Source organism: Dunckerocampus dactyliophorus, chromosome 14 (genome assembly GCF_027744805.1).
Source record: "Dunckerocampus dactyliophorus isolate RoL2022-P2 chromosome 14, RoL_Ddac_1.1, whole genome shotgun sequence".
In the NCBI taxonomy this organism is placed as follows: domain Eukaryota; kingdom Metazoa; phylum Chordata; class Actinopteri; order Syngnathiformes; family Syngnathidae; genus Dunckerocampus; species Dunckerocampus dactyliophorus.
In genome coordinates, this window is record NC_072832.1 from 19025483 (window position 1) to 19052691 (window position 27209).

Here is a 27209-nt window from a genome sequence, read left to right on the forward strand (position 1 = left end):
ATTGTGTTGGTTTGGTGTTATGGTGTTGTTTGTTAAGAACTTTCTTTCTATAGGGCTTTTCCTGTTCAGCCCTCTGCTAAAGCCCTGAGATGACTCAGGGTGACCTGCACAGTACATCAATGACAGGAAACCAATCAAGTGCAGGGTAGAGATAGACTTGTACAATTCAAAGACTTTATTCTACCTACCAAACATAATGTCGGACTTTGTGTGAAAACTGGATTTTTTGGAGCATATGTTTTTTTTTATTAATTGATGTAATTAAATATATGCCCAAACCTTTACTTATAGCACATATCATTTTTCTACAACATGTTGGCTATGTGTCTGGACTATGTTGTACATTATGCCCTTTGCTCTATTTTTTCTCGTTTTTGCTGTTTATTTAGGGGTTGATTTTATTTCTACAATGTGCCAATAAAAACCTAGCCATGCACTGCACTTTGGACATCCCTGCTTTTATAACTCTTCATCAGGGTTGAGCATGTGATGTCAGCTCTCGTCGACTATTTAGCTTGTTAGCTTTGGTTTGGTTTGGTTTGGTTTGGTTTAGTTTATTTGAACATGAAGGTTACAATGGAATACATCTCGTGAATCATTCTTTGACAGTTCCACATGTCCAAAAGGAGTAGGAAGAAGCAAAGCTTATTTAATCCTACCCCCCATCCATTCTACATCTAGTACAGTACATGTAGTTCACTTCCTGGATTCCATGTCATGTTTTCAGTGATAGTCAGGATAACACATAATAGATAACGGTGAGATAACCCTCCCCCCCCAAAAAAAAGAGAGAACATTCATAATAATGATAATAATGATGACAATACTAAATAAATAAATAAATAAATAAGAACAAAGCTTTTTTTTTTTTCCCTTTCCTTTTTTTTTTTTTTTTTTTAAACACAACAAAGAAAATTATAAAAAAAAAAAAAAGAGCTTTGATGGTCATTTTAATTAAAAGGTAATTTTATTGCAAAGGTTCATCCAAAATTGGAAGCAAAAGTGCCAAGGTACAAGTCACATACCTATGGGAAATGTTCTTCCACAGGGTTAGATTTGTTTGGAGGTGCACGTGACGCTACACATGAGGGTTTGCAGGGAAGAGTGAGCCGGTGTAGCGTACGATGGTGCCTCGACACAGGAGCATAACCCCCGTTTTCATAGACTGAACTCAACAGCAACAAAATATTTACCTGGCGAGCAGCAAAGCATACAAGCATATTGAAGGGTCAAAATGCATGCCTGATATGAAAAATGTGTACATGTTGGCGAGTCTGGAATATGTTACCATATGTCAGTGGATCATCTTGAGGACTGGACGAGATGAACGTTAGAGACTACAGACACATTTTCTAGTGTATCCATCTACCCTTTTCAGCAGCTCTGTAACATCATAATTGAGTGCAACTTTTCAAAAATACCATCCATCCATCCATTTTCTTCCGCTTATCCAGGGGCAGCAGTTTCAGTTGGGAAGTCCAGACTTCCCGGTCTCTGGCTGCCTCTTGCAGTCCCACTGAGAGGACACCAAGGTGTTCCGAGGCCAGCTGTGAGGCATAATCACTCCAGTGTGTCCTAGGTCTGCCTAGCACGTCCAATCTTGCCCATCAGTGCTATTCTTTGCTTTGCTCTTTCCTTGTCTCATGGTTTCTGAATGAATGTTTTGCATATTTTATCCCTAAAACGATCAGTGCCCAGCAAACATCAATTATACTTGCACTTATGATACACATGATTATCAATAGGGCCTACAGGTTGTTTTTGGTGACAACTGTCCATGAGTAAAGTTTAGGTGGTGAAGAGAAAGCGATAAGAAGAACCCACCGGGAGTGAAGTGTTGCTCTACATGTACCAAATGGAATGACGATAGAATGCCTTGCCCGAGTGTAGCAGGGTGCTGGGTGTGGGTGTGAGGTCAGGGGTGAGGCACTGAAGTGTTTGTGTTCGGGGAAGGTCTGGACAGGGTCAGAGGGTAAACCATGGCGTAAAGGGAGTGGGTTCAGCCAGTATAGAGTGTTGTTTGATGTTGGAAGATTTGTATGTCTAAGGGTGTGTGTGCTTGGTGGGATGACTTTGTATGATTGTGTGGTTGCAAGCCAGGCTCACTGGGAAATTGTATAAATAGGAAGCTGCACTAGAAAAGCAAAGGGAAGGTTGTTTATGAAGTCAAAATCAAAGAAGACCACTGTGGTGTGGAGGTGACTGCTATGTCAGCAATGTTTAACCGTGATGCTGTTGTGACTGTGCATGTGTGCCTTGTGTGACTTGTTGCATCACATAGCAGCTACATTACAAGATACCAAGAAGAAGCACAACAAAAGGACAACTCAGAGATGACTATGCTGTGTGTTGCTGTCAGCAGGTCAGTAAGATAACCACTGGCCTCTTGTCAGATCCCACCAAGTGGTTGACTTGTCACTCCGACCTGCAGACACCGCCCACCCACATCAACGCCACAGGCACAAAGTGTTGACTTGCTAGGCATCTGGGTAATATCGCACACAGACACACACACGTACAAATAATCACACAGACACTCCACTCCAGAGGGATTCTCCACCTCAATGCCAATAACCTGGAACATTTCTTTGTTCTGTCACAAATCTGAATAAAGTCATCCCTCGTTTATCACCCTTGATTGGTTCCAGACCCGACCGTGAAGTAGGATTCCTTATTTATAATGCCTTATTTATAAATGAAATATTTTATAGTTAAAGCATAGAAAATCTGTTTGTGGCCTCCTGAGTATGGGTTTTAACATTATTAGAGCCTTCTATACATGAAATAACATCCCCATAGTCAGCTTTACAATCTTATTACCCAACATAGTAGAAATAATAACAGAAAATAATAACAGGCGGAGGCCTGGCAGGCAGTCCCGGCTACCTGCTGGTGTCTGGCTAGTCTCCTCCGTTTCCTGGCTGGTGGCTGTCTGCCTGCCTCCGGGGTATCTCCCTCAGCGTGTAGGTGGATGGACGGGGGGTGGTGTGATGGCTGGTCTGCGGCGTGACGGGGGGCAGGGTTGGCAGGGCGTTTAGATACAGATGCACTATGGAAAGTGTCCTTACCGCCTCCATCACTGTTTGGTACGGTAACTGTACAACACGTGATAGGAAGGCACTCCAGCGGGTGATCAAGACCTCACAGAACATTGTTGGGGCAGCCCTCCCCTCACTGCAAGACATTTATAAAACTAGAGTCCTACGCAGAACACACAACCTCATCAAGGACAGCACACATCCACAACACTCATTATTCACACTCCTACCGTCAGGCAGACGCTACAGGAGTTTGAAGTCCAGGACCACAAGGCTGGCAAACAGCTTTTACCCACAGGCCATCAGGCTCCTCAACGAAGCACTCGCACACGCCGCACGCAACACACGCACACACTCATAGCACTTTATTTATTTATTTATTTGTATTATTTACTTGTATTAATGTCTCTTCTGTTGTTGTTGCTTAATTTATTGGTATATATGTTTATGTGTTTATGTTTCTTATGTTCTTATTCTTTCATTTGTTTTCTTTCTTTTCTTGGGAGAATGAACAGAATAAGATTTTCATTGCATGGTATAACTGCTGTTTTACCATGCACATGACAATAAAACTCTCTTGAATCTTGAATCTTGAATCTCTTGAATCTTTGCTTCGGCATCCGGCGGGGGGTCGCTCCTATCGTGGGCCCTGTCCTGTGGTGCTTGCTTTTCTGTCTCTCCTTGGTGTTTCTGGCTTACGTGCCTCGTGGGTGTGCCCGGTTTTCTGGCCTGGCTGACCGTGGTTTTGTGTATGTGTGTCGCTTGGACGCGGTTTCTGCTGTTCTGGTGTCGGTCGGGTCGGTGGCGTGTGGTTGGTCCTTAGTGTTTGGCGGTTTGGGGGTGGCATTGTGGACTCTCCTTTCGGTGGGGCTCTGGTGTTGGGGGTGCTTGGGGTACCGTCTCTGGGGGATTGGGCATCCTGGCGGGCCAGGTAGGACCTGGGGTGTGTCCTGTGGTCCGTAGCTTGCCCGAGCTTGTGTTGTGGTGAGTGGTCTGTCGGTAATGTGCCCTTGGTCCACCCCACTTGATTTGGGCGGTGGGGGTGGACGTGTGGGGCCCTCATCCTTCCTGTTCCGCTGCACCAGTCGGCATACATATAGGACTTTGGGGGTGATCCACGATCGGGCGTGGCGGGGTATGGAGTTGCCTTGCGGCGGCTCCTTTGCCCCTGGCATGCCTCTGACTCAGTCGCCCCTCAATTTTAATCGCACAATAGACACTTAGGTTTTGGGGGGCTGAGCGGGTGAGGGGCGAATTGCATCGTTAGCTGTCATCCACATACAGTACATCCCTATCATATACATGCACACACATACACCCCTCAGGGACACAGAGACCAGCCCTTCAGAGCTGTCCTCTTTTATTTATTTATATTTTTAATTGCATAATAGACACAATCCCATCATCTCACATACACGGGTGGACCGGGCTGGATTGGGGTACCTCTTGCCTATTCTGCGGCGCCTGTCCGCTGGGCGGGGTCGGGGATGTGGCTGTGAACCTGTGCGCTGGCTGTCGCGACGCGGTGGTTCTCCCGGGGTGCCCTGACTTCTGGAGCGTTTTTGTCTGGTTCGTCTGCCCTTCCCTAGGGTGGCCCGTTGGGGCCAGTTGATGCCGGGGCTTGTGCCGGAAGGGGCAGCTTGCGGTGCTTCCCTTGGACTGACCTGGGCCGTGGGGTGGGGCTTGGTCTTGCTCGTGGGAACTGTGGGCCTGGGTGAAGGGGGGGGAGCATGTGCCCTGGGGCCGGGTCTGCCAGGGTGTGGTGCTCTGCCGGGCGCTTGGGCGTTTTTCGCCGCCGGTCTTTGTGCTTTGCTGGGCTGCTGTCCACGTCTTTGCCTCCCCCAGGTCTAGTGCCGGGGTAGTGCTCCGGTGTGCGGGTGGGGTGTGATCTCTCGCCGGTCTCGGGGTTGGCTGTCTTCCGGCCTGCCGGCACCCTGTTTCTGGTTGGGATGGGCAATCTGCGGCCCCTTGCTGGTTTTCCCGGTGGGGAGGGCTCTGTGGGCTGGCTCTTAGGGGGCTTGTCTTGGTGCTGCCCGCCCCTGTGGGCCCGGTGGCTTTCTGGTGGTGGGGGCTCGGCCTGACTGTGTGGGGCGGAGCATGCTCGGTGGTGGGAGGCAGTCCCTCTCCTTTCATGCATTCTCAGTGACAATTACACGCTCACACATTCGTGCACATTTATATACATGATGACTTGCACACATATAGATACCTATACACACGTAGATATATACACTCACAGTACATAAATACGCCCCACATAACTCACTGAGTTAACCAAGGTGTTATTATGTTGTCGGTTTTATTACAGTGACGGTGAAGTCGGCAATATGATTATTGTTTTTACAATTGTGTGCATTACAGTTATTGTCATTCTGACCACTATCATAGTTAATAATTTCATTACTATTATTACTACTAATACTGTATGTATGACTGTTTCAATGCAGTATTATCATTGTGGTTTTTGATATTGTCTTGTCCTCTGTCACGACGGGGTTGCTGCTGTCGAAGACTTGACCCCCGGTATGCAGAGAGGAGGCGGCGAAGTGCAAAAATAAAAGTAATTTTATTGCACAAGACTACAAGAACAAAACCGAAAGTGACAGAGGAAAAGTTCTGTGGGAAAAATGACACAAAAAGTAATATCAACAGGTAAGTGTAGGTGACAGCACTGGTAAGGCAACGAGGTTCATCAACAATGAACATGACAATGAACAATGAACCAGCCCCGCGCATTCGACGGCACTGGTCTTTTAACTGTCACTAATGAATATTGATGGCCGGTGTGCGGCCACCAGGCGTGGAGCGGCAGTCCCTTCCACCACACCGGAAGCACTTCTTGCCAGAATAATGCCGCAGAACAGGAAGTGCACGCTCCTGTCCTGCGTAGCGTGACATCCTCTCCGTCATGGTCTTTATAGCCGTCACAGACATTTGCTGATGTAGTCCTGTTTGTTTCTGTTGTTTTGTTATTGTCGCAATTGTTGTTGTTGCTGTTGTCCTTGTCTCTCTCTTTATTGTCCCCCTCTTTGCCCGCACTCCCTCCTCTGTTTTCTTCCCTCTTCTTCTCTATCCCCTCCTGCTCCGGTCGGGCCGCTCCAAATTTGCATAACAACAAAACATCAAAGTTAAATAAATTCTGTATAACAGAGGAAGTGTATCTCACACTTTTTCTTGGCAGAGCAAATCTGTTGAGCATGTAATGGCATTTGCACAGGGAAAAAAAAACAAGAAAAAAAAAACAGCAACACATCTGTGTGGAGGAACTTCCATCTACCTATAAATCCCATACCATATCACACTAACCAACCACCTTCATTTATGTTTCTTCTATCTGTCAGCATGGCTGTGAGCCTGTCCAGCAAACCATTATTTCTAAAACTTTACAGACGAATGCTGAAATTGTTTGTGAAAAAAATCTGGAAAAATGTAATAATGTGGTTTCAAGACAGTACCAGTTCTTTTTGTCTCTACTCGCCTCAGTTAGGTCAGCCTGTTTTCCTCTTAAAAAAGGTAAAGCAGGAAACACATTAAATACATCAGTCGGAATGAGCAACTATGGAGGAGAATGAGGGTCTTCTATATTTACTTCTCTACAAATGGTTGTTCGCCACACCAAGCAAATGTATTTTATTCAAGAGGAGACTGAAGGCAGCAGGAAAACGGACCACTGCTACGGACTACGATCCTGCAGTGGCCAGAGCTAAGGCGCAGATACGGGGTGAGTTCATGTTAGCGTGAGTGTGAGTGTTTCATCATTGCTTATATCCTCAAATGTTGTACTGACACGGTAATGACAAATCTGCTTGAGCAATAAGTGGCCAGTGGTTTATGTCACACATATGATATTGGTTTGGCATGCTTGGAACCTAACTAGACCAATCAGGTACTACTTTTTCCCGTGGAAAAGCGTAAAGCAAACCCATTCCAAATGTTTCAACTTCTTCATTTTAAGTCTTTCTTTGGTTGATTTGGAAATATGCCATGGGTCATAATTCTGAAAGGAGAAATTCATCTTCAGCTTAGCACATGTCTGAAGGTCGACCTCTTATTTTGCTGAAAGTAAACATCAGGATAATCTTTCTAAACCATCTGAAATATACTGTAGTTGGGATTAACCATAGTTACTACTTGGCGGTAGGTATGGATTGACCCTTATTTAACATCTCAGTGGCTGACGGGGAAATACTGGACAGGCTGATAAGGACAGCAAGCTCCATCTTGGGTACACAGAATCAGATATCCTTAAATCGGAATCAGGCCTCTTCCAAATGTAAATTAAAATCTGGGTCACTCCCTGAGACTAAACGATAAAATTAGTCATTTTTTTATTCTGTTACTAGTGCTTACTTCCATGTTGTTTGTTCACTGATGTTGGCACTTTTGTAATGTTTGCCTAATGGGCATGTGATATTGGTGATATCACATGTTGAATTTTCAATTCCACTGCGACCAGTCCAGGGTGTACTCCGGCTGTCGCCCGACGTCAACTGGGATAGGCTCCAGCATACCCCCGCAACCCTAATGAGGTAAGCGGCATAGAAAATGGATGGATGAATGGGTCTGGAACCACTTAACCGCGATAAACGAGGGATTATTGTATACGGTATACAGTCTAATAGCTCAGTGGATTGTCAGTCTAATAACTTCTCATAGGGGAACACACACACGTACACTCACTCACCATGATATATTGCTTTTATGTTTTAATACAACTTAAAAACCTTTTAAATTGTGTGATCATTGACTACTTCTATGATAGCACTGTGGTTCCAAGAACCAGGAAGAAAGGCTAAAGTGAAGAAATAAATTTCACACTGAAAATTCCAAATCAATAGTTGACTTAACAGTAACACAAAGACATCTCTGTTCTGCTGACCAAGCAAACAGAATATTCAACAAGCCAAGTAACACCATGACCAGTGGACCCTAATGGACTCTCTCATCTATTTTACAGCCTTGTCATGGATGCTAACAACGCAGCGGTAAATCTCTTTGATAGTGATGGGGAGAGACATTCAACATGCATCCATTCTGTAGTTATCACGGTGGTGTCTCTAGAGGGGGCACACATTTTGAGCTTTTATCTCTGTTAAACTGTAACGCCAATGCAGTTGGATAACTTGTTTGAAACATAACAGAGTCATTGCTGCATCAGATTGTGTAAAAACCTGTCAGCTTGACTTCTTGGTTTAAAAGTGGGCTTACCTTTTTTCTCAAGGATCTGCTTCCCATTTCAACTTGTTGCTGTTGACGTTGAGGTGATGCAGATATTAGAAATCAGCTCCAGGGTTATTAAATATATGAGGAATTGTCTGTGTGTCTAAAGAGCATCGAATCCAGATTTATTCTGCAGCCCTGAAGTCTCTTTTATTTACTTGTTGTTCTATTCTGTTGTTTATGTCAGCAGTTACATCATACAAACTGTGACTGATCTACAGTAATTACATAGCAGAAAGCTCCACAAAACAAATGAGGATGACTACGTCGAAGTTGCCTCTATAACACACACACACACACACACACACACACACACACACACACACACACACACACACAAATGCCTGTCTGTCTGTCTTTCTATGTCTAAAAGGACACACACACACCCCAGCCCTTGGGTTGCAGTGATTGATGACTTCAGTCAGGGCCTGGTTGCAACCACAGACACACACAAACACACATTACTCACCCCAAAGATAAGCAAATGTTCCGCAAGCCGCCAATGCCCCTAAGTGGTCTGTAAACACAGGTAACACTGGCCTCGATTGAAAAGATTTCATTACCTTCCCGCAAGCCACCGACTCTATAGAGTACAAAAAAGCTAGAAAGCTTTTAAATCAATTGGTGTGATTTCATAATTTGGCCAAACTTTGTTTTTGGCCGTGGGATGTCTACCATATGACAAATTGCAGTGTTTTGGAAAATATAAGTATGTTTGAGATGTGTTAGTTGGAAAATGTCAACAAGTAAAGCTCATTGTTTTGAATAATAACGTTCACTGTGTAGAATCTGGGAATTATGTTTTAATGCTGTGTTTACACCATTAGTTGCTTAGTTCATAGTTTACATCACCAATGTAGTATTGGCTCGGCACGTTTGGAACTCCTACCGTACCTACCTTCTGTATGAGTCCAAGTGTTTTTAACATTTCTTTAGTAAAAATTAGGGATGAGCCGGATACTCATTTTAGACGAGTATTCGTTACGGATAATGCATTTTTGTAGAGTTGCCGCATGAAACGAACACAGCTCGTCATTATCCATTATCGTGATGAAGGACAATCCTCATTGGGTAACTACTTATGCATTCACTCTTTCCCCTCTGTGATTGGCCAGTAACACACAGCGACCGCCCCTCCTTCGACAGACTCCCTACAGCCAGAGAGAGGAGTATGCCGCGCATTTGACAAGACAGAGTTGAAAAAGGCCCGTGTCGCATTGGTCACTGCCAGTGTTTCTTTTTTTGCCTGCTTGCTTCAAATTTGGCTGGTGATATAAAGTCAGTTGGAAAACTTTGGTCATTGTACTGAACTCTGTGCTTTTGAGAAAGCTACAGTAAACAAGGCTGACAGATTATTTCCCTGTTTGCCATCACTGGATGTTTGCATGAATTACCAACTTCACACAGATCATTAAAAAATGATGAAATAATAAAGCCTTACAGATCACTTACACACATACACAGTACACATATAGCTGATTAATAAACAATAAATATAGCAACTTCTGATCAGTCCATGTCAATTTCAGACTTAAAATAACATACAGATTTCCCTCCGACCCATTTCCGGTTAAACCAGGCCCACTTCCTGTTTATGCCCTGCCCACTCCGAGTAGATTTAAGGATAAAGATCATTTAGATGAGTGAACAGATACAGATATAGATAGTGGTGTATTTGCGCATCCCAAGTAAAAATTATTGAATTTGCAGATTTCCTGATGAAACACAGAGAAGAAACCTAAGATGAGGCCACCATAAGCGTGGCTTCTCGGTTTAGTGCACAAACCCCACCTACCATCTGAGTGCACACTGAGTTGGCTCACGGCGCTTGCCAGTTTCTGTTTGCCAACATGTCGCCATGACTTTCTTCACCATGACTTTCTACAGCCTGTGTAAGGTCTTTAATGTAAGTGTGACATCATTATTCTTGCCAATCGGGCAATAAAATGCACATAATTATCATACAGGACGCACTTGCAGTACTGCTGCATCCTGAAAGGGTCATGAGTGCGTGAGCTGGAAGGTGATTACCACTGCTGTTCTTCCACAGAGGAAAAGCCAGGGTTTGTTTTTCTTTCTTTCGTCTGAAAATCAAATGCATTCAAAATATTTTGTTCTGCCAAGATGGAGGGTTATATGCGCAAACTCACCATGAGGCGATCAGACTTTTACAACAAAGTATTAGAACTTTTCCTGGAGAAGGAAAGGCTGCATGTACTTTATATACATACTGTATAAAAGGTAAGAACACACATGTTTTTCAGTTTATCTAAAAAAATAATGGCTCTAAGAAGTATCTGAAATCATTTTAAAAACTTGTCTTTTAAATCAAAGTGAATCTCCTCTTTTTTGGTTATCCTCTTAATGAGCAACCTGTATTAACATAAAAAAGTCAGTGCCTCACCAACCATGAACCTCATGGCACGTCGCTGCTACAATTGGTGTCCCATCCATCCTCCTCTTACACAACAGAACAGAGCTAAGCAGATGAATAAGCATGTACGATGGAACCTGGTACCAGCCCCCCTCCATCCATCACAATCAACACTAGCAGTCGACCCCATAGGCCCCAGAACACTTGGGGCCATGACTTGATTGTTAACGCTGTGAAAACACAGAAGAGAGAAGGGGTGGACGGGGTCGATATGGGGGATGACGGGATGCTGAGAGCATGGGGGGAAAGATGGAAAAGCAGAGAGGGAGATAGGCCAAAGGCCCCATTTCCTCTCTAATGGCCCCCAAACGAGGGAATATGACGGAATGTTGCCCTGTAAAGCAACTGACCTGAGGGAAAGCAGGGTAGCCACACCCACCCCCAGGTCTTTACTTGACCTGGAGAATACACTCACACACATATGCACTTTATGTGGCCCCCGTAAACAGATCTATAACTAACTAAGCAGACATTTAAATAACAACTGAGCACAAAGGATGAATTTAATACAAGCATTTTCATTACTTGAACACATTTTCATTCATTTATTGGGCAGGATGGGTAACTTAACTGATGATCTAAAAAAAAAAACAACCTGAAGACACTTTAGTTTGCTTACTATGGGCACATGGGACAATTGCTTCTCCCTATTCTCTCCAAAAGTAGAGAAGTTGTAATATTCTACTCAACAGATGGTATATTTGGGTTGATAATTTGACTTGCTTATGAGTACTGCTCTACTGCCTTAGTTATATTTGATGTATTTTCTGTGTCTGTATTTTTAAACAGCCTGTCTACAACAGTCATTGTGCCTTCCAGGGCAGGAAGCGGGGTGGTAGCGGTCTATAATGTGCTTGTGCGTAACTTGAATCCATCTTTGTGTGTTTGTCTCGTCCTCTGTCATCCCCCACACCTTCCCCTCCTCTGACGACTGCTTTTTATTGGGAAGGAAAGCAGGCTTACTTGTTGAAAAGGGGAATGTGATGGGTGAGAGAACCTGTTTGGCGAAAGAGAGAATAGGCATGCAGGTGTAGCCTGTGACACCCCCACCCCTTTATTTTTACAATGGACCGTAACAAGCCCCGCCTATATCCTCTGACAGCCATTTCTGACAGGCCTTACAATGACATTGATCGTGTGGAATTGCGATTGCATGGGGAGATTTTCCACGCCTTCACACTCTCTCTGCATGACGTGGATGCATGTGTCTGTGTTCGAAAAGCTTGTGGTAAAGCTTGCATGTTTACATACACGTGACTTGAGCGAGTGTGTTATGCTCCCAACGTGTGACCGAGCTGACGGTAACTAATGACCAGACCAGATGTGGAGGCCTACGGCGCAGACTTCCATAGTGGGAGGTGAAAAACGATTCCGTGTTTGCACACTTTATGCACTAGGAGAAGTCGACTGTGTAGAGCCGTCCCTCGTTTATTGCGGTTAATTGGTTCCAGACTTGACAGCGAAAAGTGAATTTCTGCAAAATAGGATTCAAGATTAATAAATGTAATATTTTCGTAGTTACGGCAAAGAATCTCTCCCCATTCTTGGAGAGATTGAGTCTCCTGTCAGCTTTGTGTAAATGTTAAGTTCATGTCACTCACTGCAGAAACTCTTCACACTGATGAACGTGGCTGTGCGCCACACCTTCCTGCATTTGGAGGCGGTTGACTCTTGCTCAAGGGCACTTCAGCACAAACCTATGATTGATGTGGTTATTGACGTGATGTGAGCACGTCCCTAGGCTGTTTCTGTGTGTGGGCATTATGTGTGTGTAAATCATGCAGAACATTTGAAACCAACAAACCACAGTAGTGAGATGAAGCAGATTGCATCAAATGATGATGGGAGGGGCTGACACACCTGCCATCACACCCACTGAAGGTGTGACACTCCTCACACTAATGGCGCAGTAATTATTGGTTTGGACTGAATAAATTAAGGTGCATTATTTAAAGCAGTAAAGCCGTCACCAAAGGCCCAATTTCCTACGAATGCAGAGGGGCTCAACAAGCCCTCCAAAGACTCTGCAAGTTACTACATGCACTCCAATTGAGTGTGCACAATTCAATCCAGATGTACAATCATAGTGAAATTATCTTGATGTATATTATTGCATACGTGCAGAAAGCGTCAATTTTAAGAGAATAAAGCCGTAATACTATGAGGAAAAATAATGTCATTTTGTTGATAGTAAAGAAAAAAAATATTTTTGAGAATTTGTAATATTATGAGAAACAAACAAAACAACCGAAAGTTGTAATTTTTGGAAAATTTTATTGGGAAAAAGTTATATTATGGGAATACAAACCAAAAATATGCCATTAATAATTGTGTATTATATTAAAGTCATAATATTACCAAAAAAATCAAAGATGATTATTTAAGAAAGAAGTTAAAATATTTGGTAAATTAAAAAAAAAAAAAAACAACAGGAAAAATGGGAAAAAAAGAGCAAAGACTGAAGTTCATACTAATAGGCTTTTTCACCTACTGTATATCACAAAGTTGAGATGGAGTTTTGTCTTGAAATATAGATAACTTCTTGGCATATGTACATTTGTTGGTTTACAAAATATCAAAGTGGGCCTTGCATCCTTTCATTTTTCACTATGTGGGCCTCGCTGGAAAAAGTTTGGAGACCTCCGCCCGAGATGGATTAAATCAATAGAAACCAAACAAAAACAATTAGTGGTTTGGGCCGCAACATATCAGAAAAGAGGCAGTCGTTTTCAAAGCTGATGTATGTGAATATCTTGTTTTGCCCAAAACGTCTACTTTTACTGTATGTTTGATGGAGCAAATTCTAAAATGTTCCCATTTGAGAGGATATTTTTAAATTAAAAAAACTAGGGCTGTCAAGTGATTAAAATATTGAATCATGATAACATTTTGTCTATAGCTAACTCATTATCACATGTAATGGCAGATAAAAAAAGTTTGTATCTATAAAAAGTAGGAATGTAAATGTATGTGGTAAACGATAACTACATCAAATGTTGTGTTTTATTTTATTTAAAAAATAATATACAGTCCCACAGTTTTTGCATGTTTAATGCGAGCAGCATTTTGTCCCACTTTGACAGTCCTTGAACGCACCTTCTAACTTTGTTCCACGCTGCACAGTACTACTACAGTACTACTACTACTACTATACTGTATTTTTACCCCTTTTCTTTCGCCTCACATTTGGTTCCAAATGCTGATATATGTGGGAATGCATAAAGGTAAGATTTGATTACCTTATTGAGCGCTAACGTGCATATTTGTTTATGTATGAAAAGCAAAGTCCAGGCTCGTACTGGTGGATGGTGGGTTCAAAAATAATTCACAGTTAGAAATCCTTCAGTTTTTGAATGCTTAATGCAAGTGGCGATTTGTCCCATTTTGTTTGACCATCCTTGAATGCAACGTTCTCACACTCTGCACACATAGGTACTTTATCTTTATAGAAGACTGAGGAAATTTGGCATGTCCACCACAATCCTCAGTTGCTTACCGCCTTAACGCCTCCATCACTGTTTGGTACGGTAACTGTACAACACGTGGTAGGAAGGCACTCCAGCGGGTGATCAAGACCTCACAGAACATTGTTGGGGCAGCCCTCCCCTCACTGCAAGACATTTATAAATCTCGAGTCCTGCGAAGAACAAACAAGGACAGCACACATCCACAACACTCATTATTCACACTCCTACCGTCAGGCAGACGCTACAGGAGTTTGAAGTCCATTAATTTTAATTAATTTTCTTGTGTTTTCTTTCTTTTTGGGAGGATGAACAGAACAAGAATTTCATTGCATAACAGAACTACCTGTTTTACTGTGCATATGACAATAAAACTCTTGAATCTTGAATCTTGAATCTTATTCATCTCCAAGAGAAATTCACACAGATGGATTACTATACTGTAGTTTTCTTTCACTTCATATTTGCTCCCAAATGCTGATACTATGTGGGAATGCATAGAGGCATATTTGTGGTACACCTTGGGGACGCACGGTGGCTGAGTGGTTAGCATGTTGGCCAAGAATCTCCACTTCTCCGTGGGTACACAAATTGTTCATAGAAACGAATGTGAGTGGGAATGGTCTATATGTGCCCAGTGATTGGCTGGCGACCAGTCCAAAGTGTAGCCTGCCTCTCGCCCAAAGTCAGCTTCAGCGTACCCCCATGACTCTAATGAGGATAAGAAAACATAGAAAACGGAGGGAGGACAAAAAAAAATCGAATTGAAAAAAAATCCAGGCTTCATCTCTATTCATTTTGTGCTTTTAATTTGATGTTGTTCCTGTCATAGTTTTACACAATACATCATAAATAAGATAAATTAGATGGCTATAATGCACATATGTTTCACTGATGTGTCGATGACTAGCTAGTGCACTGCTAATTAAAGCTAATACATCCGTCGATCTACAGTATTTTAGGGCAGCAAGCAATGTCCCCCCTAACAAAATCAACCTTTTTTTTTTTATTATATCTTATCCATGGTGCAAGTGAACAACTTATACGCCCTCCTTTCTTTGTTCCACAAATTATTGTATGTTTTTTTTTTTTGCCACTGAAAAAAATACACACAAAAGCATTTGCTAGGAAGATATGTCTGGATGGATGGTATTTCTCACTCAGTTTATGGTTGTTTACACTGAAATACAGTATCACTGCATTTTATGTGTTTTATTCTATTTATTTATGTATGTTATACGCACCCGGATATGACGTCACTGCATTTTATGTGTTTTATTCTATTTATTTATGTATGTTATACGCACCCGGATATGACCTTTACGTCTGCGCTACATGCATTGCTTAAGTTTTTTACGTAGCTCAGTCTTGGTGGATGTCATAAGACAATAGAAACATCTGCATGCTAACAAGGTATTTTAACAACAGTCACTTATAAAATAACCTCCCAATATAGTACATATATGAAGTATGGTTATTGACCATTTATGTTCATACATTTCAAAAGTAACTACCACAGCACGTAATGTCGCAGTCGTAAAAATTTGCTCAAGGAGGAAGTGACGTAGTCTTCACAAATGCGTGGCACTGATTTCTTACCGGGTACATATTGCGTCGTGACAGCTGCTAGCGCCGCGTTGACAGAAGCCCCAACATACTAGCTGTTCTCGGCTATGCCTGTATACAAATTTTAGCTCGCAATTCGGGAAAAAAATCAACCCAGAGACAGCTCGTTTTTAAAAAAAAAAACACTTGTATGCCGTACCACTGAATAAACGTCAATAAAAAAATACCGGCAGTGCTTCAGTCCCTTTACACCTCTCTGTGGCAAGTCGACGTAGTCCGTGACAATTCCAGTCACAGAGACAGTAGATAAAAATAACTTTGGTCTTGTGGCGAGAGCCATCTTCCAGGGCTTTGAAGATAAATTTACCAATCAAAATACCCCTTTCTTTTTCCATTTCTGCTCAATATTTGCTCCAGCTTGTAGCTACACGGTGGCAAAGGGTCAAACAGGACGTGCCCACGTTAATTGTGCGTAGTGCCGTTAAAGGAAACTTCTGTTACTTTGACAGCACAAAAAAAAAAACATTACTCAAATACCAAAATAGCAGTCTAAACCGTATTGCAGCATTTTTTTCAGGCCATCAAAATATTAAATGTCTAAAACGCTAGCTGGCTCTTACAAATAAGCATAAAGAGCAAGTACAGCTTCAAAACATCTTCAGAAAACCACTGGAATGGCTCACTCCGCAGAGGAAGTTGACCTCCAACCTTTGTCCTTTTGGTTCCACATGTTGTGGTTGTCTGTAGGGTTTACATGGCTTGTTTGACTTTTCCATTAAATACATCGTTATCTCACGAGACTTGTGGCGTGTTTGGCTTGCCACCACTATTGTTCAAACGGTCATGTTTGCGTAATGCACACTGGTTTACAAAAGAACACCGTGTTCTTGCTGGAAATAAGTGAAGAAAAATTGATTTTCTCATTTTTATTCTCACCATATGCTTATTTTTCCAGGAGAAGACAATTTCCAAGAAAAGCAAGAGTGAAATGACGGCGACACGTCTCAATTAAATTGTGTTCTACTTGTGAATTTAAGGCAAATTACATAATTCAATAGGAAATCACACATTACTAGGGAAATTTTCATTTGGCTCAATGGAAGGCATTGATGTCAACATAAATGGACTGTTGAGATGGAAGAAGAGAGAGAAGAGACGAGAGGAGGGAGTTGAGAGAGGAGTCAACCCAGTGTGGAGGCTCTTTGTCTGGGATGAACTACAGAGGACCAAGGCTTGGCCTACTTCTGGGATCTGGACACCAGCCAGGGCTTAAGGAAGAGCCAAGAGTGCAGAAGCGGCTGGTCAGCCCCATACTGACACAAAGAGGTCTTTCTCTGGACCACGGGTCTGCAGCGGCCCGAGACGTGCAGCGATGCAATAAGACATCAGACAAAAGGCATGTAGGAGAAGCATTCAACTATTGTTATTATACTCAAGGGTGGATATGAAAATGGTGTAATTTATAGTTTGTTAGTCGTACGTGTCTGTTTATTGCTCAGCCATTACACAACAAACAGATGCATCTTGATCAGAAAAACCCATTTTTATTGGGTGTCCCCTACCCGACTCCACAAGCCCTTTCCCCCTTGGCTTGTATATGAGGTGGGGTCTGGGCTGACCTGGCTTAAACACACCCAGCCCCCCTGGCTAGTTAATGAAGCTTAATTAGCTTGATTAAAGCCTAATTGGGAGCTCGGCGTAAAAGGAGAGCAGTCCCTGTAAGAACGACCTTTCACCTTTGAACTTTACCCTCTTTTCCCCTAAGATCAGAGCAACCTGGAGAGAAACACTAAAGGACCCAGACGCCTGTGTGTGTGTGCCTGTGTGTGTCTAGGTGGGCGAGTTGGGATTGTGTCCTGTTGACACTGCACAGCCTTGGCCTCCCTGCTGTTTTAAGAGAAAAATAAATGGTCAACACACACACACACACACACACACACACACTATACACATGGGTGACAGGAAAAGGTACTGACAGTAAAACATCAACAAACTTGCTCAAAGAGTTCTGTCAAGAACAGATGACTCATGGAATAATTAGTGAAGTTGTAATTTATGTTTAGAACTGCAACAATTAATGGAGGAATCAATGATTAATCGATTAACTGCACGTTAAGGGCTTTACGTATACTATAAAACTTCCTATCCAACCTACCTTGGTGTTCCCAGCGTCACTCGCTCGTGCTGTGTGACTGTTTTTTTCCCGTCGGAGTTTAACAGCTGCCGCCGTGTTAATGTCCAAGCAAAAGTTGTAGTAATTCTACGTATGATCAAAGTTAAGATTTGTCAGATCACAAAATGATCACCGCATAAGACTTCTGTTATAACATGTGATAGTAACATCTATTTCACGACTTCCTGGTTCAGCACGCTAAGCATCACGGGAACTGTAGTTAACATAACATAAACCTGTATTTAGTTCACATAAAACTAATTGAGTGCAATCTGCAATCTGTGTTAATGCGGATTAATCCATCGTCAGTATTAATCTGATTCCAAATGATAACACAACTATCCCATCTTCAGCACAGAATGACTCGAAATCCCTGTGGCAACGCATTCCAAGCGGTTTGTCCAAGTAGTATTAACATCAGAAATGCCCAAGCGGTCAGTTGGAGCGGTGGTCAGCTCATTCAGGAGCTCATGACAAGCTGGCACTACTGACTTGCAAATATCCCGCCACTTCTGCAACCACTGTTCCGTGTGAGGCGACATTGTAAATCAGAAGCAGTCAACCCTCCTCAACAACCCCAATGTCAACAAGCTAGTTTGCCTGAGTAGCTGGCTGAAAAATGTCTGGATTGATGTGGACGCAAGTTTGTTTAGAAAAACTGCTTTTTGCTAACATTACGTTATAGGTGCTTAATAAGTGCATATATTAATTCAAGGTAATTAAAATAAAAAGGTACACTAGGTCCCCAACTTACGAACACAATTGGTTTCAGACGACTGTTCTTAAGTTGAATTGTTCTTAAGTAGGGGAAAAGGTAATATTACCAATGATATAGGTACTACATGTACGTGTATACATATACAGTATATGTGTATGTAAGTAAATATGAGTTTGGATGCAGTAGTAATATTAAATGAGGATAATTAATGAAAAAAACAATAATAAAAGTTATATAATAATACATAATGATAAATGTTATTTACCTTTGAAAAGGAGTGGTCGAGCATACGTCTTTGTGGTGGAGAAGGAGGAGGAGTTATTGAAAAAGGACAAATGGTCGTCGTCGTTAGACTCTTCTAAAAGAGGTAGTGTTCTGTGGGTGGTGTAGAATTAAGTAGGCCTATTAACTCTTCATAAACTTTAATCACACACTCTGTTGTATCATACAGCCACAATGTAGCTTTCCATTTAGCTTTCTCTACCCAGCGTCTGTTGGTCCCATTATCAGTGTCACAGTGCCCTCTACTGGTCAAGCATGTACAGTAGCAGTATAAATACTGATGGAGCGACTACAAGGCAAAATAAAATAAAATATAGACCAGTCGGCTTGTGTTCGTATCCGCGAACATCCGCGCAAGTCGTATGTTCGTACATTGGGGACCTAGTGTATATGTTTTTTAAGTGTGGCTTCAGGTCAAATGTCTGAAGTGGTACGCCACTGTAAAAAGTTTGGGATCCTCCACTGATCTAAAACATTGAATACAATTTTATCACAATACCATTTACCGTAAATGGAACTACAAACATTTAGTTTTAAGACGTATTTTTCTTAATAGGTAATGTGACCCTCCTAAATCTGGTATGCTTGAGTGTCAAATGGCCATGGTCACCTGAGTGTGTCTGCGTGTGTGTGTGTGTGTGTGTGTGTGTGTGTGTGTGTGTGTGTGTGCGTCTTTATATTCTTTATAGTGATGCACAAGAGGAGCGGGAATCCTGAATCCACTCCACCCATTAACACACACACACGCACACACGCATACATACATTCACTGTCTCTCTTGGGCTTGAGATAACTGACTCAAGGGTTCTGAGGTCATAGGTCAGGGTCCTGGCTCATGGGCAACACATGGAAGGGATAAAGAGGTTCTGGATTCCATAAAGCTTGAGCAGGGACGGACTTATTTATGACTGTACGGAAAATATCAGAACCCCTCTCCCTGCACTCCAATGCAGTCTCCTCCCTTCTTGATAGGAACGGAGAAAGAAACAAAGGCGAAAAGAATGTCTGAAATGTTTCTCTACTTGCTTTCCAAATGGCTTCATCTCACTGCCTCTCTGAAGGGAGTTTGACTTTTTCCCAAAAACTAAATGACAAGTATGAAACAGTCAAATATTGCTTGTCTGAAATGAGTAAAGAAAAGCCAAGTGAGGGTTCCGAAACAGCAGGATGTTGTGACAGGCAGTGGTTTGGGTGTTAGACCACACAAACTACCGAGAGGCTTGCTAAAGTTGCCAAAATTCACAGGCTAAAAGGCACACAGGCCACTGTGTTTACTGTTTAGTACACATTAAGTCATTTCGTAACCTGACTCATGTGCACACTGTGAACTTCAAACACACCCTTGCCCTTTTTTCACGCTTTGAATGTGTCCAAAAGATGTCCTGTCATGTATATACGTTGTCTTTTACTGTGAGCAAGCATTAAAAGTATGCACAGTTATAGTAATACTGTACAGTACAGCACATGGGAAAAGCTGCGATTACTTTAGCTGCAGTGTTTTGTAATATACAGAATATATTAGTTGCTGCTGCAGTGTTGGGAGTAACGGCGTTTAAAATAACTAATGCCGTTACTGGCCCATTTCAAACATTACAACACGGCACGTGCGTTATTATGCACCGATATGGCTCACGCGTATACTGTTGATGTGACATTCGTTCCCACTTGAACAGTGGGAATCGATTTGCAAATATAAGAATATAACAATAAGTTGTTCCTATGTGCAACTGGGAATGGGTTCAACAGAGCAAAATGGTTGTAACATTTTGATGAGCAGTGCAGTATATAGTATACTATAATAGTAAAAGAGGGTTTTCATCTTAATTCAAAGCTGGGCAAAATGTTTATAGCTGTATGGTGAATTGAATTCACCATCAGGAAAACAAAAACAGTGAGCTAAAGTACGATTGTTTTTGTGTTTACTAAAATAACAATACATGCCGCGGGTTATTACTCTACATTTACTCAAATAAATCCACTTTCTTGACTGGTGCTCCAAGGTCCCGTCCCACATTATTCCTCATGAGGATGTTGGCCACTTGGTGAGAGGGATATCATGTAAATAAATCATTGAAGGAGAAGGTAAGGAAAGGAAAAGGAAAAGCTGTGCATCAGGAGAATGGCTTGACAGTGGCCATCTGGCCTGCTTTTACTGTTTTACTGTAGTTCAACAGAGGGAAGAGTGTGTGTGTGCTGTCATGTCAGTGGGTATCATCACTTAAAGCTCCCGGGACAATAGCAGTGAGATAATGAAGACGGGGACAATAACAGCAGATGATGGCGAACAATGCAGCGGTAATGGTTCTGGCACAGAAAGTGGAGTTTACTGGTCCTCCTGGATGCTTCCTTCCTGTCCTGCTTTATCAACACACAGGAAAGAAAACAACAGCCCTCCCTCAACCCCAGCTGAATGACTTAAGTGTTTTTCTACTCTTCACTACTCCCTTCCTCTACCTCCCTTCTCCGCATCCTCATTGTTCTTGATTTTGTTTTTGCTGCTGTTTGATATAATTTCAATATTCTTGTTTTTGAACTCCATTGTTAGCTATGGGGATTCTTACTGTTTCTATTCTTTTATTCTAGCACTGAGGAAGAAGTCTTGTTGTCCCATTCCTCCTTTTCCTTATCGGTGTGTTTTCATTCCCCAAAGGGAAGCGGGGCACATCTTCAATGAGGGATGCTGCATGCTGTTCGTATCCCGCTCTCTTGTTGCGCTTCCTCTTCACTCCTTGTTTATCTGTGCACACCCTCCTGCTCTGATTTCAAAGCACCCTGAGGTGGACTGAAGTGCAGAGAGGAAAGCCTACATGGGGTTACCATAATAGCATGACTCTCTTTACAAACAAGCTTTGCTGTCTGTTTTACTCCAGCCTGACATTGTGTCTCCTTCCTGGCTCTTATTTATCCCATGTTGCAGCCTAAGAGTTTGAAAACGACACGGTCGTTGCCTCATGCCCTCAGAATTGTCTGTTTGTGAAGAGCACAGGAAGCCTAGTCAATTGAAACAGAGGTACAGTCGTCCCTCGCCACTTTGCGGCTTCACTCTTATCAGCTTTTCAGAAATATATCAATGAATCATGCTGTGTCATGGATGAACACGGCCTATTATTAGTGAAAAAAAATTACACATTTTTTTTTACCTTTTTCAAGCATAAAAATGACTAAACAAACTAAAATACAAATATAGTCAGTCCTCTTTTATTGCAATAAATGAATTTCCACGATATAGGATTCAATATTAATAAATGGAATATTTTTGCAGTGAGAGCATACAACAGCTGTTTATGGCTTTCTAATACGTTTTTTTTTTTATTATTAGAGCCCTGAGATGAAATGACACCCCTATAGTCACCTCTACACTTCTATTACTGATTGTTTACACCACATTGCCCAACTCTTATGCTGCAGGGGCTCAAGATGGCCACTGGTTAGCAAGCTTAAGAAGCTAAAAACATACCACTTCCTCACGGAATGGGAGGAGAACTTTTTCTCACTCTATCATGTCGGACATGCCATGGCTAACTTCACAACTTCATGCAGTGTTAAAGGGATAGTTCTGATTTTTTGACATGAAGTCGTATGACATCCCCATCAGCAATGTAGTGCATCAAGAGTGGTTTACCCCCCCACTTCATCTCATCTGGTCGGATTTCGGCTGCTGAGGAAAGTGGTTCCGGTTAGTTGCTGGGGTAATGTATGTAATCTCCGATCAATGTTTTTTGCAGGTTTTAATTATTTTACAACAGGCACAATAATCCCTAACATGGGCTACTGTTGCGGCCGTAACCCACGGCGAGCTGAAACTCAACTCTGAACCCCTGACGTCACTTCCTGTCCGCCCCCCACACAGCTCCCCTAGCACTGAAACACACTTAGAGCAACATGAGTCTTATTTATGTCTTCAATGGCTATTTTTCTCTTATTATGTCTACTATATTGGGTATTATGGATGTAAAGGTGACTATAAGGGTGTTATTTCATAGCTAGAGGACACTAGTCAGTGGAGGGCGATGCATTGGTACTTGTCTCGTCAGTAGGCCGATACTGTGGCAGCCAGTATCAAAAACCATGACAATATTGACAGTAAATATGTGCCACATAGTCACCAATACACCTGACTTACTGTACATTACTGCTAGTAACTTTGAGTTAGTGACTAATTTCCACTGTTGATCACACCGGTGCTTGTAATTGTAGTTGGCACACAACCGAATGTGACGAGCATAATTAGACGGTTCACCTCCAAACATCTACACTACAACATTGTCTGAAGCAGTTCACAATCAATATTTAACTAACAACATTCATTTATTCATTTTCTATGCCACTTAATCCTCATTGTGTTTGCGGGTGTATGTTGGAGCCTATCCCAACTGACTTTGGAGGAGAGGCGAGGTATACCCTTGACTTGTCACCAGCCAATCGCATGGCACGTATAGACAAGCAGCCTTTCGCACTCACATTCATACCTAAAAAAGTCCAATGTCCAATGGAGATTCTAACCAAGATTGTCTAACAACATGATAAAAATATAAAACCTTTTAACTAAAATACGTCTACTTACCACAATGTAAATTTTCTCCTCAGTCAGTCAGCCAGCCATTGTGGGAGTAACTTATCTTGTCGAACTGTTTTGCTCTGATCAACCAATCAGAAATGGAGGCCTGCAAGCTGGCGAATTAAAAGTCTGATTGGCTTAAAAAAAAAAAAACATCCTCACATTGCGTATGCGACAGCGACCTGTCAATCTTGCCAGGATGTACGTGAATCTGATTCTGAAGGCCCTGGGCAGATTACATTGATATGGAAACACGCAGAAACTGAAATCTGATTGGACAAACACAATCTAAAATACACATATACTACTGGAAGCAATGCAGCCAAGAAAATCAATATAATAGACCAATGGGAATAAGTTAATATAATTTAATGGAACAAATACTATAATTTAGGTATGAAATTCAGTTCAGTGCTTCTGGTAATGATTAGGCCCGCAGAGAAGGTCTTGCTGGCCCTGACTGTACACAACTGACTCTAGTAATATTAAAAACTGTATTATCGTATTTAGAAGGTTGCAAACAGGCTTTCTATGCTATAATTATGAAAATATTCCATTAATAAATAAGAAATCCTATGTCACAGAAATTCACTTATTACGATTGGGTCTGAAACCAATTAACAGTGATAAATGAGGGATTGCTGTAAATATTCCTGAAGGCTGTGACTGATAAAAACTAATTTAGTTGTGTTACTAACCTAGTCAATGTTATTGAAGGACTGTCATTCGAGAGGACTTCAAAATGTGTGCCACTTGGAGGAATGGATGAATAGATTGATGAATGCGTAAATTCCTGTCACTTATTCAGAAAAAAAACTTTTTTAGGACAGAAATGGTTTGTGTTCAGACAAAAATCATCTAATGAAAACTTCTGCTCTCTCTCTGTGCAACCTCTTGATTGGTAGGGGAGAAAACTGACATGGAGCCGTGGTTCCACTGTCATCATGGGTTGAATACACAAATGCTTTGTTTGCTAATCTCCCTTTCTACTTTCTGTGTGTGTGTGTGTGTGTGTGTGTGTGTGTGTGTGTGTGTGTGGATGGCCTTTTGCATTTTCATGAAGTTAATCCCAGCCTTGCAAGATGTGCATAAATAATCACTTGAGGAGATTTTCAAACATCAGTATGCATGATCCTCCTTCTCCACAACACAACAGCAACCAGGACAACGAACCCTGAGCCACTGTTATCCTCTGGGCCAACAAAGACTCTGTGACTACTGCACTACTACATGTATGAGAAAAAAATTGAGGTATTAGGGCTAAAAACAAAATGACACGGAGAATTGGGAGAAGGGTGAGGGTGAAGAAGTACAAAAGATAGAGGGAGATTAGTGCCTCACCAGCAGAAGATACTTTTCATTGCCCTTACTGTTGAACCATTGTTTGCTCCACTGATCTAAGCTTGGCTTGGTCCCCAATTGGTCCTCCATGGGTCAAATTAGTTCTAATACCAACAGCTTAGCAGGACTTGAACAAACAGCTGTCTCCATGTGGGGCCTTGTGGACCCAAAATGGCTGAGTGATAACAACAGCTCAAACTCCACAACATTCCCACAGTCTTGGCCATAAGCAGAGTTGAGCCCAAAGAAGGACTTCTGAAACCTAAACATGGTGATGTTATTCTTGTTGGTGTTATAGAGAAACAGTTTCCCATGGTGTGGGTGTCTGGATGGGTTGGTTTGGGTCATTTGAAAAACACGGGAGTTCGACAAATCTCAAACAGCACCTTTTGAAATGTAGTTGCATTATGCTTTCTACTATTGAATCCGAATTTTAACCATGCCAACCAGCATAGTCTGACCACCATTGACAATGTGAACAATAAAATTTTTATACATGAATGACATGAATTTCGCTAGTGTTGTGCATTTTTACCTTCAAAAGCTTTTACACTAACCTCTGTCGCACAGTAAAATTGCACAGACCCCAGTGAAGCTGGAACCTGCCTTAAGAAAGAAACAATCTTACTTGAAAATCAAACAGAGCCGGTGTTACCACGAAAGTAGATAACATTCTGGTGATGTTGGCAATGCTTCCACATCAAGGCCCTTTAAGGAGTTATACAGTGGTGTGATTCTACAAGATGGCGCCCTCGGTGGCCGACGTCTCTGTTTCATTCTCTTGAATCTGATTTCTTATTTTTATGCATGTTGGTCACACTTAAATGTTTCAGATCATCAAACAAATTAAAATATTAGTGAATGACAACACAACTGAACACAAAATGCAGTTTTTAAATGAAACGTCTTATTATTAAGGAACAAAAAAAATCCAAACCTACATGGTCCTGTGTAAAAAAAGGATTGCCCACTAAACCTAATACCTGGTTGGGCCACCCTTAGCAACAACAACTGCAATCAAGCGTTTGCGATAACTTGCAATGAGTCTCTTACAGCGCTGTGGAGGAATTTTGGCCCACTCATCTTTGCAGAATTGTTGTAATTCAGCCACATTGGAGGGTTTTCCAGCATGAACCGCCTTTTTAAGCTCATGCCACAGCATCTCAATAGGATTCAGGTCAGGACTTTGACAAGGCCACTCCAAAGTCTTCATTTTGTTTTTCTTCATCCATTCAGATGTGGACTCGCTGGTGTGTTTTGGATCATTGTCCTGCTGCAGAACCCAAATTGGTTTCAGCTTGAGGTCACAAACAGATGGCCGGACATTCTCCTTTAGGAGTTTTTGGTAGACAGCAGAATTCATGGTTCCTATCACAGCAAGTCTTCCAAGTCTTGAAGCTGCAAAACAGCCCCAGCCTATCACACTACCACCACCATATATTACTGTTAGTATGATGTTCTTTTTCTGAAATGCGACATTACTTTTACGCCAAAAGTAATGGGACACACACCTTCCTAAAAGTTCAACTTTTGTCTCGTCAGACCACAGAGTATTTTCCCAAAGGTCTTGGGAATCATCAAGATTTTTTCTGGCAAAATTGAGACAAGCCTTAATGTTATTTTTGTTCAGCAGTGATTTTCGTCTTGGAACTCTGCCATGCAGGCCGTTTTTGCCCAGTGTCTTTCTTATGGTGGAGTCATGAACACTGGCCTTAACTGAGGCAAGTGAGGTTCTTTGGATGTTGTGGGGTCTTTTGTGAGCTCTTGAGTCGTCACTGCACTCTTGGGATAATTTTAGTTGGCCGGCCACTCCTGGGAAGGTTCACCACTGTTTCATGTTTTCAACATTTGTGGATAATGGCTCTCGCTGTGGTTTGCTGGAGTCCCAAAGACCGATAGATGTCCATTAATCTCAGTTAAATTATGTTTTAACAGGGGAGGCAATCACTTTTTCCATACAAGGCCATGTAGGTTTCATTCATTTCATTTAAAAACTGCATTTTGTGTTCATTTGTGTTGTCACTGACTAATATTTGAAAGTGTTTGAATGAGTTTTGTATGAAACATTTAAGAGTGACAACCACAAAAATATAGGAATAGGAAGGGGGAAAGCACTTGTACATCAAGCAAGGTGGGCAGGCGGGGGGATGGGATGTAGTGATCCTGACACTATGTAAGTGGCCACACAACATAGAATTTATCATATAACTATATGCGTGATAATGTGTGGTGGGACGCATCAATTGATGAAAAGTCAGACCCCAGACCCAGGTGTTCAACCTGCCATTTTGCCTCTGTTAAGCCTCTGATAAACCTCCCAAAGCTGGAAAATGGCTGGCTTAACTTAGTCGCCCCTTCACCACTGAACAACAACACAGACAGGGCTGCAGGGGAACTGGGGATCCAAACCAAAAG

The 27209-nt window shown here is 42.1% G+C and overlaps 1 protein-coding gene across 1 annotated transcript; it reads right to left on the reverse strand.

The window, feature by feature from the left end:
• Positions 1 to 4623: 4623 nt before the first annotated feature.
• On the reverse strand, positions 4624 to 10133 carry LOC129194301 (basic proline-rich protein-like). The gene is made up of 2 exons (XM_054799435.1): positions 10054 to 10133; positions 4624 to 5164 (listed from the first exon to the last, which is right to left on the reverse strand). The coding sequence occupies exons 1-2, from the start codon at positions 10131 to 10133 to the stop codon at positions 4624 to 4626; spliced, it is 621 nt and encodes a 206-aa protein (XP_054655410.1).
• Between the last annotated feature and the right edge of the window lie 17076 nt (positions 10134 to 27209).